At 46.0% G+C, this 13,388-nt stretch overlaps 2 protein-coding genes across 2 annotated transcripts in view; both read left to right on the forward strand.

Moving 5' to 3' along the window:
• LOC121284012 (nectin-3-like) overlaps positions 1 to 13,388 on the forward strand; it is a 213,541-nt gene that overhangs the window by 1,220 nt on the left and 198,933 nt on the right. The gene's annotated exons all lie outside the window — the stretch shown is intronic.
• Positions 277 to 3,819, forward strand: LOC121284013 (V-type proton ATPase subunit e 1-like). Its single transcript, XM_041198927.1, has 2 exons — positions 277 to 526; positions 3,549 to 3,819. Exon 2 carries the CDS (start codon positions 3,592 to 3,594, stop codon positions 3,811 to 3,813), a length of 222 nt encoding a protein of 73 aa, XP_041054861.1. The 5' UTR covers positions 277 to 526; positions 3,549 to 3,591; the 3' UTR covers positions 3,814 to 3,819.

Below are 13,388 nucleotides of genomic sequence, written 5' to 3' on the forward strand. Positions count from 1 at the left end.
AGGGGAGAGGGGAGAGGCCGGGGGCTGGGAGCGGTGGGGAGGGGCGAGGGGAGAGGCCGGGGGCTGGGAGCGGTGCGGATGGGAGAGGCCGGGGGCTGGGAGCGGTGCGGAGGGGAGAGGCCGGGGGCTGGGAGCGGGGAAGGAGCTGGGAGAGGATCGGCGGGGTGGTGCTGGGGTCTGGGGATCGGGGGTGTTGGGGCTAATACACCCGGGCAAACAGAAGATGTTTTTAATCTGATGATGTACCTGTTTCTATGCCGAGAATGAACAAGTTGAAACCCCGAATTCATTTGAACAAAGAGAAGGCCATCGCGCTTTTTCTGGCTTGTGATTTTTATCTGGTTCATCGGCAATCGGTGTAGCCGGATTAAAGATTGCCGAATTTTAAAGTCCTAGAACATTTCTGCAATCTATTACATCAATTTAAAATTAAACATTGTTTTAGAAGCTGACCCTGCTCGTGAATTCATTTTGGGACTTGGAAAGATTTATCATCATTGTGAAAGTTCTCAAATGCAAACGAGCGGTTAGTGGAGGCTCTAAAAAAATAAAACAAAAATATCTGGAAAAACTCAGCAGGTCTGATAGCATCTGTGGAAAGAGAAACAGAGTTAACATTTCAAGTCTGTATCACCCTTCTTCAGAGCTAAAGAGAGGTAGAAATGTGATGAAATTTATACTGTTTAAGTGGGTGAAGAAGTGAAGCTGGATAGAAGGCCAATGATAGGTGGGGGCAAAGGAGAGATTGACAAAGATGTCCTAGACAAAGGGGTGTTAATGGTAGTGGTAAGGGCTAAAAGAGGTGCTGATGGTGGCATAAAGGTAAGAAAGCAGAATGTGTTAATAGCAGAATAACAATTCAGTTTCATACCCTTACACCCTCACTTCCATGAATTTCAGGCTTGGCACGATGCTGAACTCGTTTTCTGCCACCTTTGCGTGCCCACTTTGTCGGGCAGGAGCCCTCCCCTCATTCAACAGATCCTTTCACCCGCTACCAGTATTCTCCCTCCACCTGGACCCCTCCATCTGGTCTCTTACTTGCTTTTGATCTTTTCATTGACGAATGTCAGTGTGACATCAGCAGTCTCAATTTCTCTGCTCCTCTCATCCACTCTAACCAATCTCCTTCTGAACTTGCTGCATTCCATTCTCCTAGGTCCAACCTAGACTTTGTTATCAAACCTGCTGTCAAGGGTGGTGCTGTTGTTGTTTTGTGTACTGACCTCTACCTCACAGACGCTGAGCACCAACTCTCAGTCACTTCTTCCTCCCTCCCCCTGGACCATGACCCCACCACCTAACTTCAAGCCATTGTTTCTAGGACTGTCACTGACCTCATCTCCTCTGAAGATCTTCCCTCCACAGCTTCCAATAGTTTCTCAAACTCAGACAGCCCATTTTTACCACCTCTCCAAAATCCACAAACAGGACTGTCCCGGCAGACCCATCGTGTCAGCCTGTGCCTGCCTACAGAACTCATTTCTTCCTATCTTGGTTCCATTATCTTTTCCTTTGTCCAGTCTCTTCCCACCTACATCTGCGATTCCTCTGATGCCCTATGTCATATCAACAATTTCCAGTTTCCTGGCCCTATCCGCCATCTCTTCACCATGGACGTTCAATCCCTCTACACCTCCACCCCCCACCAGAATGGTCTGAAGGCTCTCTGTGGCTTCCTTGAACAGAGGCCTGAACAAACCCCATCCACCACCACTCTCTTCCGCCTTGCTGAACTTGTTCTCTCACTGAACAATTTCTCCTTAAACTTGTTTCACTTCCTCCAAATAAAAGGTGTGGCTATGGGTACCCACATGGGTCCCAGTTATGCCTGTCTCTTTATGGGATATGTGGAACAATCCTTGTTCCAGTCCTACTTAGGCCCCCTCCCACAACTCTTTTCTTGGTATATCGTCGACCGTTTCGGTGCCGCTTCATGCTCTTGTCTGGACTTGTAAAAATGTATCAATTTTGCTTCCAATTTCCAGCCCTCCGTCACCTTCACATGGTCCATCTCCAACACTTCCCTTCCTTGACCTCTCAGTCTCAATTTCTGGTGATAGACTGTCTACCAATATTCATTACAAGTCTACCGACTCCCACAGCTACCTCAACTACAGCTCCTCACACCCTGCTTCCTGTAAGAACTCCATCCCATTCTCTCAGTTCCTTCACATCTGTTTCGATGATGTCACATTCCAAAACGGCACTTCTGACATGTCTTCCTTCTTCCTTAACTGAGGTTTCCCACCCACTGTGGTTGTCAGGGCCCTCAATCGTGTCCGACCCATCTCCCGCACCTCTGCCCTCACACCTTCCCCTCCCTCCCAGAGCCATGATAGATCCCCCGGTCCTCACTTTTCACCTACCAACCTCCATTGAAAGGATCATCCTCCGTCATTTCCGCCAACTCCAGCATGATGAGACCACCAAACACATCTTCCCCTCACGCCCCGCCTCAGCATTATTGTTAAGGTGTAACCCGTCCTTCTTGTACAGGTCCTACTTGCCCCAGGAATAGTCCGAAAGCCTCAGAAATCTAAAGCCCTCCCTCCTACACCATTCCTCTAGCCATGTGTTGAACTGCTCAATCTTCCTCTACTTATGCTCACTGGACAGCAAGTCTCTCTGTTTAACAATAAATATTAACCCTACAGATGTCAGAAATCTGCAATGAATTGAGACTGTTGCTACTGCTCCGTGATTCAGACTGGCTATAGTGGGACAAACATTCATATGTCTTGATTATAACAACTTGCATTTGTATATTGCTGTTAATGCAGTAAAAATGGCCCAAGCCACTTCACATAAGCATTGTTAGACAAAGCCCAACTACAGAAGGATACTAGGACATATGACCAATATTATTGGTTAAAACGGTAGGTTTTAAGAAGTGGATTACAGCAGGAGAGAGTGGTAGAGAGGTTGATAGGTTTAGGGAGGGAAATCCAGATTTTAGTGCTTAGGCATGACTGGACAGTCATGCTCCTGGCATGACTACCAGTAATGTAGTAATATAAACACAAGAGGCAAGAACTGGAGGAACACAGAGGTCTTAGAGGGGTGCAGGGCTGGGGCAGTTATAGAGATAGCGAAGGGCAAGGCCATAGAGGGATTTGAGAGAAGGATTTTAAAATCAATATATTGTTGGCCCAGGAGCCAGCCTCTGGCAAAGAGAATTCCACAGACTAGCAACCCTCTGAGGTGAGGAGAAATGTTTTCATTCAGCCTTAATTTGAACCCATGATTTTTTAACTGTGTCCCTTAGTTCTAGAGTCCCCCACAAGGGGACGCATTCTGTCAGCATCCACCCTATTAAGTCCCTTCAGGAACTTATGGGCAAAATTTTTAGCTCGGTGCACCCAGCCTGCTCGAGTATGAAATGACACACGTTGACATCAAGCAAGCGTCCTGATGTCAACACGCAGTTGCGCAATAGTTTGGTCAATGGGCGCGCTACTGACTCTGGTGCGCACCAGCCAACAATTAAGAGGCCTGTTAAAGCCATTAAAGAATGAATTAACTTAATTTTTTCACTGCCTGTCTAGGACAGAGGGTGTGGGAGGCTGAAACTTGTTTGGTGTGCGCGCCATGGGTTACAGCAGCTTGACGGTGCCCATGATTGTCCTTACCGTCTTCTGGAGTGTCGTGGGTGACATTGTGCCCTGGTTCATTCCTAAAGGACCGAATAGAGGTGTTATTAATATTATGCTTGTGACAATTGCTGTTTGCTGCTACCTTTTTTGGCTGATTGCAACCCTGTCCCAATTAAACCCCCTCTTTGGTCCACAATTGAAAAATGAAACAATCTAGTACTTGCTCCATAAATGGCCCTGAATTCATCAGCAAATACCTTTCTATGGAGATCAGAGAAAGAAGGTACCTTTAAAATCATGATTAATTTCTTTTGCATCTGAGTAGCTTTCTTAAATGGGAACTTTTCCGAACTGCATTTAACAGCAGTCAATTATTTGGAATTTTACATTCTGATTTGTGTGATTTTGGAGTTGATTCTTGAATTTGAAGTAATATGACTAACCTTACGGTAGGCGGGCAGGCGAAAAGGCCAAGCGGCCTTTGCATTTTTTTAAAAAACATCATCCACGGGCGGGATTGGTTTCTTAAAGCAAATAAAAGTGAAAGAAAAGTTTTAAAATGTAATTAATAACATGTCCCTGCTCATGTGACAGAGTCACACAAGGGGTCATGTTTAATAACATTTTTCAAATCTTTATTTTTTTTTTAAATTGCTTCATCTCCCTGAGGCAGCTCTGTGCCTCAGGGAGGTTTTCAAGCACTCGCCCCACCCGCCTCGCGCCCCCCCACAACCCCCCCTCTCCCCGCACACAGGCAGCACTGCCGCTTGCTTTTCACACTGGGCGTGCCTTAATTGGCCCGCCAGCGTGAGATCGCAGGGGCGGCTGGCTTTCTGACCCGCCCGACATGGGCTTAATTCTGCTCTGTGTGTTTCAATAAGATAATTCTTCTAAACGCCAATGGATATAGGACGAATCTGCTCAATCATTCCTTATAAGATAACCTCTTCATCCCAGGAATCAGTTTGAGTGAACCTTCTCTGAACTTCTAATGCAATTATACCCTTTCTTAAGAAGGCCAAAGCTGTACACAGTACTCCATATGCAGTCCAACTAAGGCCCTGTCACAAAACTTCCCTACCTTTCTACCTTAATTTTATACTCGGTTTTCCTTGCAATAAACAACTACATTCCATGGGCATTCCCATGACTTGCTGTTCCTACATGCTACCTTTTTTCATGTACTGGGACACCCAGATCCCTCTGTACCACCGAGTTCTGCACTCTCTCTTCATTTAAATAGTATACTGCTTTTCTATTCTTCCTGCCAAAGTGAACAAATTCATATTTTCCCAAATCGTACTCCATCTGCCAAAGTTATGCCCAACTCACTTGACCGATCTAAATGTAGACTCTTTGTGTTTTCTGAGAACTTACTTTCCTACCTATCTTTATAGCATAAGCAAATTTAGCTACCACACATTTGGCCCTATTGTCCAAGTCATCAATATAGAGGCCCTAGCACTAATCCTGTGGCACTCCGCTAGTATTAGCTGACCAACTTGAAAGTTTATTCCTATTTTCTGCTTCCTATTAGCGAACCAATCCTTTATCCATGCTAATATGTTTTCCCCTACATCATGAGCTCTTATTTTGTGTGCCTTTTTGAATTCCTTTTAGAAATCCAAGTACACCACATCTGCAAGTTCCTTTTATCCACCTTGCTTGTTACTTCCTCAAAAAGCTCTAATAAGTTAGTCAAACATGATTTCCATTTCACAAAACTATGTTGACTCTGCCTGATTGTATTATGATTTTCCAATTGTTCTGCTATTACCTCCTTAATAATGGATTCTAGCATTTTCGCTATGACAGATGTCAGTTTAAATGACTTACAGTTTTATGCTTTCTGTCTCCCTCCTTTCTTGTATAGAGACGTTACATTAGTGATTTTGCAATCCGCTAGGACCTAACCAGAATCTAGGAAATTTTGGAAGATCACAAACAATGCATCGTCTACCCCGCAGCCACTTCTTTTAAGACCCTAGAATGCAGCCCATCAGGACCAGAGCACTTGTCAGTGTTTAGTCCTAATCATTTTCCTAGTACCTTTACCCCAGTGTTTGCGATTGCTTTAAGTTCCTCCCTTCCATTACCTCTTTATTAACAAGTATTCTTGGGATCGTTTTTGTGTCTTCTACGCTGAAGACAGACACAAAATACCTGTTCAGCACTTCAGCTATTTTCTTGCTTCCTTTTAATAATTCCCTAGCCTTACCCACTAAGGGACCAACATTCACTTTTCCTTCTTAATTACTTGTAGAAACTCTTATTAGCTGCTTTTATATTCCTAGCTAGCTTTCTCTCATATTGTCATTTCTCCTTATTGTTTTTTTCAGTTATTCTTTGCTGGTTTCTAAAATATGTCCAATCTTCTGACCCACCCATTAATCTTCACAGTATTGTGTGCTTTTTTCCTTCAAGTTAGTACTGTCTTAAGTAGGTTATCCAGCCAATGGTAGTACATGCTTCTCGAAGAGTCTTTCTTTCTCAATGGAATATATCTTTGCTGAGAGTTATGAAATATCCCCTTAAATATCCCTTTTCTTAGCTTTCTGTCATTCCAAAATGTCAAATACCTTTGAATATTTAGGGCCTAGCCCTGGTCATCTTGCACACACATCCCTGAAAAGGCTGTTAGATCATACATATGTATCTCTATTTGTGCAAGCAATTCATCCATTTTGGTATGAATGCAAGCATTCAGATGCAGAGCTTTTAATTCTGTCTATTTACGATTCTTGAAAACTCTGGCCTTAACTGCCCTTGCAATCTTAAGTTTATACGTTCTGTCCCTTTCTGCCACACTCTGGTTATCATTACCCATGTTGCTACCCTGCTCTATAGCCTTGTCCTTTCTCTTTAATTTTCCACATCTCCCCTTATGTGATCCCTCCCTCTCACTATTTGGTTTAAATCCCTGAATCCCGCCTTAGTTATTTGACTTCCAGAACACTGGTTCAGGTGAAGACCATCCCAACGTTACAGCTCCCATTTTCCCCAGTACAGGTGCCAGTGCCCCAAAACCAATTTCTTCCACAGCAATCTTTGAGCCACTCTGTAGCCTTATTCACCCTAGGCCAGTTCACTCATGGCTCAAATAGTAATCCAGGAATTATTATTATTGTATTTGTTTGTTTTTTAATTTAGCCCTTTGCTGCTCATAATCCGCTTCCTAGTCTTGCCTACATTGTTGATAACCACATGGACCATGACAACTGTATCCTTTCCCTCCCACTGCAAGTTCCTCTCCGGACCTGAGCTGATGTCCTGAACCCTGGCAATGGCAGGCAACATAGCCTTCTGGGCTCAAGCTCTCAGCTACAGAGAACTGTGTCAATCCCGCGACTGTCCCCACTAGCATTTATTCCTTCCACTTGAACCTCCACCACCATGGTCAGTTTGCTCATCCACCCTGCTGTCCCAGCTCTCGCCCTTACCAGCTGCAAGAACTTTGAACCTGTCATACAATTGGAAAGGCTGAGGCTCTTCCAGTTCTACTTTCTTGATCTCCATACCTCTCTCACTTGCAGTTACACCCCCCCTGTCCCTGATCAAGGACCAAATCAGAAGACCTTAGCCTAAGGGATGTGACTGCCTTCTGGTACAAAATGTCCAGTTAACTTTCCGCTTCCTGATGTTTTGCAGTGTCTGAAGCTCAGACTTCAATTCATTACCTCCGAGCCAAAGGTCCTCGAGCCTCAGACAAATGCCATGGATGTGGTTGCCATGGATCATACTGGCATCTACTAGTCCCACATACTATAGCTGCAACACGTCATCTGCCTTGCTATCCTTATTGTGTTTTAATTAACTAAGTAATGATTTATTAATTAAAATTTAATTAATACCTCTAGTCCTGGTTTTTATATACTTATTTCAATTAATGTTATATTTAGGCTGATTTAAAATTCCCTAGTTCAGTCAAGAGAAAATGCTCACCAACCAATCACCTACCTTCTTTCCTATTACATCACACTTCAATTTTCTTTAGAATGCTCTGAACCCGCAGACTCTCCCTCGAAGCTCTTCAAACTTTCGCTGCTGTCTCTAGCTTACGCTATAGCTTGTTACACCCTCCTAGCTAGGAGACAAAGGAAGAAGACTCACCAGTTACTGGAGGAAGAATAAAGATAGAGAAAGGAGCACCTCTTTCCCCCTCTGCACTGAATTCCCACATAGACCAAATTCCTGACTTTGCACCAGGCCTACATGCTGCTCGGATATCATCTCCACTCCATGTGTCCCCTTACTCCGTTCAGTTTACAAATCTGACTGCATTTATAGAGTACTCATTCCCAAGTTGCAGTGGTAGCTCAGCTTCGTGCTACACTATGTTATGACCCACCCTTGGGTGAGGGTCCCCAAAGTTGTTGATCTGGGCGAGACCCCTCAATTTGTCACTATCTGGCTGGGACACCCCCAAATTGTTATGCACTGGGTGAGGAGGGATGAACTTGCTCCCTGCCTTTATTCAACTCTTTCCCCAGCACCTCCCCCCCTCCACAACCAACCGACTTGTTGGTTGCAAAGAGATTTAATCTGGAAAGGATACTTCTCGTGGATACGTTTTTCCTAGACCCAATCATTCTGGTGGTTCAGATTGCATATGGGATACTTGCCTTCATTAGCCGAGGCATCGAATACGAGAGCAGGGAGGTTATGCTGGAACTGTATAAAATGCTGGTTAGGCCACAACTGGAGTACAGCGTGCAGTTCTGGTCACCACATTATAGGAAGGATGTGATTGCACTGGAGAGGGTGCAGAGGAGATTTACCAGGATGCTGCCTTACTGGAGGGTCTGAGCTATGAGGAAAGATTGGATAGACTGGTGTTGTTTACCTTGGAGCAGCGAAGGTTGAGAGGGGACCTGATAGGGGTGTATAAGATTATGAGGGACAAATATAGGGTAGATAGGAAGCCACTTTTTCCATTAGTAGAGGTCTCAATAACCAGGGACATAGATTTAAAGTAAGAGGTAGAAGGCTAAGAGGGGAGTAGAGGAGAAATTCCTTCACTCAGAGGGTGGTGGGAGTCTGGAACTCTCTGCCTGAATGAATGGTTGAGTCAAAATCTCTCATAACATTTAAGAAGTATTCAGATATTAATTTATGTTGCCATAGCCTCCAGGACTATGGGCCTAGCATTGAAAAATGGGATTAGTGTAGTCAGATCTTTGTTGACTGGCATGGATATGATGGCCGAATGGCCTCCTTCTGTGCTGTAGACGTTTATGAGCATGCGGGAGGGTACTGTACTGTTGTTTGGGACGAACTTGCAATAGAACCCATACATTCCCAAGAACCTCATGATTTCCCATTTTGTGGTGGGAATGGGAAACTGGGCTATGGCTTGTACCTTGGCAGCCCTGGGCAGTGTCTGTTCTTGACTGGCTACGTGTCTGAGGCAGGCCACTTTAGCCTTAGTGAACTTGCTTTTTGTGTGATTGATTTCTAGGTCATCTGACTGTACTCTCTGGAAGAGGGCTTCTAGTTGCTCTAGTGGTTTTCACAGGTATCGCTATACACTAGGAGGTCATCCAAATCCACTACGCAATTGGACAAGCCTGTCACTACCTAGTTCATCAACCTTTGGAAGGTAGCTGGGGCATTTTGTAGTCAGAGGGGCATAACCGAACACTGGTATAATCTGGCTGGAGTTATGAAGGCGGAGATTTCCTTTGCGCGGACTGTCAAGGGATCCTGGCAGTATCCTTTGAGTAAATCCATCTTTGTAATATAGGCTGCTTTACCTATCCTATCTATACAGTCTTCCAGCCGGGGTAATGGGTGGGAACCAGCTCTGGTAACTACATTACCTTTTAGGTAGTCAATGCAAAACCTTGTGGAGCTGGCCGGCTTGGGCACAAGCACAACAGGGGAGTTCCAGCTACTGTTGCTAAGCTCTATTAGTTGGTGCTCCAGCGTGTAGTTAATTTCCCGAACCTGGGTCAGCTTTTCTGGGCCTAGACGGTAGGGATGTTGCCTTATGGGAGGGGTCTCTCCCACATCCACATCATGTAGAGCTAGGGTGGTGCAGCTTCCTCTGTCTCTGCATAAGCCTTTCAAGGCAGTGAGCAGCCTCGTCAGCTTGCTGTCCTGCACCTGGGTGGGAGAATAAGGAGTCCAAGTTGACTCGTATATTGGTTAGCTGGGTAGTAGGGGTTCAATGTGGGCCTCACCCACATCCCCCTCCAATTCATCCCCACTGCTACCCTCCTCCTCCCAGGTTGGTGGCAGTGGGACAGACTGCAACTTGCTTGTCCCCTTCTTGGCTGTGATATCACTTTATATGTTGACGTGAAACAGCCTTTGCTTTTTCTCCTGATGTGGTGTCTAAATTAGATAGTTCACTTCCCCGAGTTGCTTTGCTACTCTGTTCGGGTCACTGAACTGGGCCTATAAAGGTTCACCTGGTATTAGTAGGAGCACTAACACACTGTCTCCTGGCTGAAAGGTTCAGGTCTTGGTGTGTCCGTCTGCCTGTTTTTTCATAGCCGTCTTGGAGATTTTCAAGTGCTCTCGGGCCCCCTCGCAAGCTCTCGAGGGCCGCTCCCGGAACACTGCTTCATAATCCAATATGGAGATCTTTTCCTTTTGCTCTAAAAACCTCTCTTTGGTTAGTTTCAGAAGCCCTCACACTCGATGCCCATAATCTAATTCGAACGGAGTAAACCCGGTGGGCTCATTGGGTGAGTCCCTGGTAACGAACATAAGGAAACCTAGTCCTTTATCCCAGTCATGGGGGTGCTCATGGCAGTATGCCCTGATCATTGTTTTTAGGGTTTGATGGTATTGTTCTGGCACCCCCTGGGACGGTGGGTGATACGCTGAAGACTTCAGTTGGGTCACACCCAGGTTGTCTGTGACTTCCTGCAATATCTTAGACATGAACTTTGAGCCCTGATCCGACTGGATTTTGGTGGGTAGACCAAACTGCTTGTCTCTTTCCTGATGTCCCTCCCCACTTTCCTGGACAAGCGCAGCTCCTACAACATTCAAGAAGCTTGACACCGACCAGCACAAAGCAGCCTGCTTGATTGGCATCGCATCCACAAACATTCACTCCCTGCACCACCGACGCACATTGGCAGCAGTGTGTACCATCTACAAGATGTACTGCAGGAATTCACCAAGGCTCCTTTGACCACACCTTCCAAACCCATGACCGCTATCATTTAAAAGGACAGGGCAGTGGATAGATGGGAGCATCACCTCCTGGAAGTTCCCCTCCAAGTCCCCCACCATCCTGACTTGGAAATATATCTCTGCTCCTTCACTGTTGCTTGGTCAAAATCCTGGAACTCCCTTCCTAGCAGCACCATAGCTGTACCTACATTACATGGACTGCAGCAGCTCAAGAAGGTAGCTCCCCACCACCTTCTCAAGGGCAACTAAGAATCGGCAATAGATGCTGGCCCCAGCCAGCAAAGCCCACATCGTGTGAATGAATAATAAAATAAAAAGACTTGATCAATTCCCTCATCACTGTTTTGGCAGATGTGGTTCTCAGGGGAACCGCCTCTGGGAAAAGGGTAGCCCAGTCCATGATGGTAAGGATATTCCTGTGGCCCCCTTTTGCCTTGCGTTCCCAGTGTTTACTCCTCAACCCCACTGACACTTTCCGTCTCGGGCGTGGGGTCGGGGGTGGAATCAAAGCCAACAGCTACAGTCTTAATTGGAAGAAATTTCTGAATTTTGGACAAGTATTGTGATAAATTAGAGGCAGTAGAGGCACCAAGATTGGCAGCAGTGATACACAGTTGGATGCTGTCAGTGCATTTGTGGAATCTGATGCTGTGTTTTTGATCTGATATAAGTGAGGAGCAGCATGTAGATGAGAAATAAGAGGGGCAGGATAGATCTTTGGGGGGCTCCAGAGGTTATGTTGCAGGATTGGGAATGGAAGCTGTTACTGGAAGTTCTTTGGCTAGTATTGGATAGATAGTAACCAGGCGAGAATAGTAACTGCCAGCTTGAAATTGGAGGAGAGGTGTTGGAGGCAGATGCTGTGGTCAACTGTATCAAAGGCTGCAGACAGGTCACAAAGGAATGGGAGGAAGTGTGCACCACAGTCAGTCATATCGGATGTCATGTGTGACTTTGTAAGGGTTGACACTGTGACAGAGATGGAAAGCAGGTTGAAGGGGTTTTCACAGGTATCGCTATACACTAGGAGGTCATCCAAATGCACTACGCAATTGGACAAGCCTGCCACTACCTAGTTCATCAACTTTTGGAAGGTAGCTGGGGCATTTTGTAGTCTGAGGGGCATAGTCCAAGAAATACAGAAATAATGTAAAGTAACTTCTAATTAACTACTGATTATTAATTATCTTTAAATTGTAACTTAATGGAGGTACACTATTTGGTCAATCACTTGTGGCTGTTTCGTAATACTGTTTTGGTTAATTTGGTGTAAAAGCTTAACATCAAAATGGCTTCTTATCTCAGTGTTACTACAATTGCATTTAACCTTGTTAGCTTCTTCCAATGAAAATGACATAAAGTAACTTGAAAATAGTTTGGTTACACCAAAATCTAGCACCCAGAACCTTTGGGTTTGAACCTCCCTGCTCACCACTGGTGGAAAGGCATTTAACAGAGTGACTAGGTGCCTCATTCATCTCTCACACTGGCAGTGGCCTGCTGAAGTCACTGCCAGTGCATGAGCCTATGGGTCTGAAAGCAACCCCAGAAACCCCTGATTGAGTTCCTGGAGACTCCATTGAGAGAGTGGCAACTTTCATGGAGGAGGCTGTGTGGTCAGAGCTTTGGCTCAATGGAGTGCTCACGCTGTGCATGGACTCCTCCAGGACAGAGACCATGGCATGCAGACCCTCAGGGACCTCTGCTAGATCTTCCTGTGCATCCCGTTGGACATCCAGCATCTGCCGCCTGATGGACAACTCCAGAGGCTCATCTGTCTCGGAGTCAGCATCGTCTTGGTCTCCAGCAGTCCTCTGGTTGTTATGCCCTCTGAAGTCTGCCTCCACCAGCTTCTCAGGTGAGTGTGATGTGCCCTCACCATTATGCAATACCATCTGATCCAACACGTTAATGCCCACCAACGTGCCTGTGTCTACACTGGCAATTGGTGCAGAGGGGAGATTTGACACGGGTGCATCAGTGAGCAGCTCCTTGGGGGGTGGGGGGGTCAAGGGAGGGTCCTCTGGGTCTGCCTGGCATCCTGAGGCTGGCACATCTTAGCGAAGAAGAGAAAATGTCAGCAAACATTACAAAGTCACAGGGCATGCTCTCTGGTTGCTTATCATAATGGACCTCTCTGCCTCTCAGAGGTATTGTGAATGGAAGAGCAACAGGGAAAATGGGTTTAAACATCTCATTCCAAATGCCACTGCCCTACATCTCCTATATCCTCCCCCAGTCTCTGCCCGTCCGCTGGACTCTTACCTTCCTCCGAGACCCGTGCTTCTCCATGACTTGTGGACTTGGCTCCATGCTCACTTGCCAACTCCAGAACTTCTCCAGCCTGCGTTATAATCAGGAGGTTGGGCACACCTCTACCTATTTGTCCTCACTCCAGAGCATTATAACTCCTCTTCTCCTCTAAGGACGACGGTGCTTTCATGAGCCTCCCCTCTACATGCCAGACCATATATTCCTCCCACCCCACCAAGAGACACAGGTGCAGGTGCCCATCACATTGGCACACCTCACCAAGCCAACTGGGCACATTTTGCAGTCTCTCAAGGCACTGGGATATGTGCCATCTGGCACTCTGCATTTCACACCTGTGAGCACCAACAAGTCCTCCCACCCACTAAAACA

The sequence above is a fragment of the Carcharodon carcharias genome, chromosome 11, assembly GCF_017639515.1.
Source record: "Carcharodon carcharias isolate sCarCar2 chromosome 11, sCarCar2.pri, whole genome shotgun sequence".
Taxonomy (NCBI): domain Eukaryota; kingdom Metazoa; phylum Chordata; class Chondrichthyes; order Lamniformes; family Lamnidae; genus Carcharodon; species Carcharodon carcharias.

Excerpts from the sequence above, each read along its gene's own strand:
- LOC121284013 (XM_041198927.1), top strand. The coding sequence starts at position 3,592 with ATGGGTTACAGCAGCTTGACGGTGCCCATGATTGTCCTTACCGTCTTC.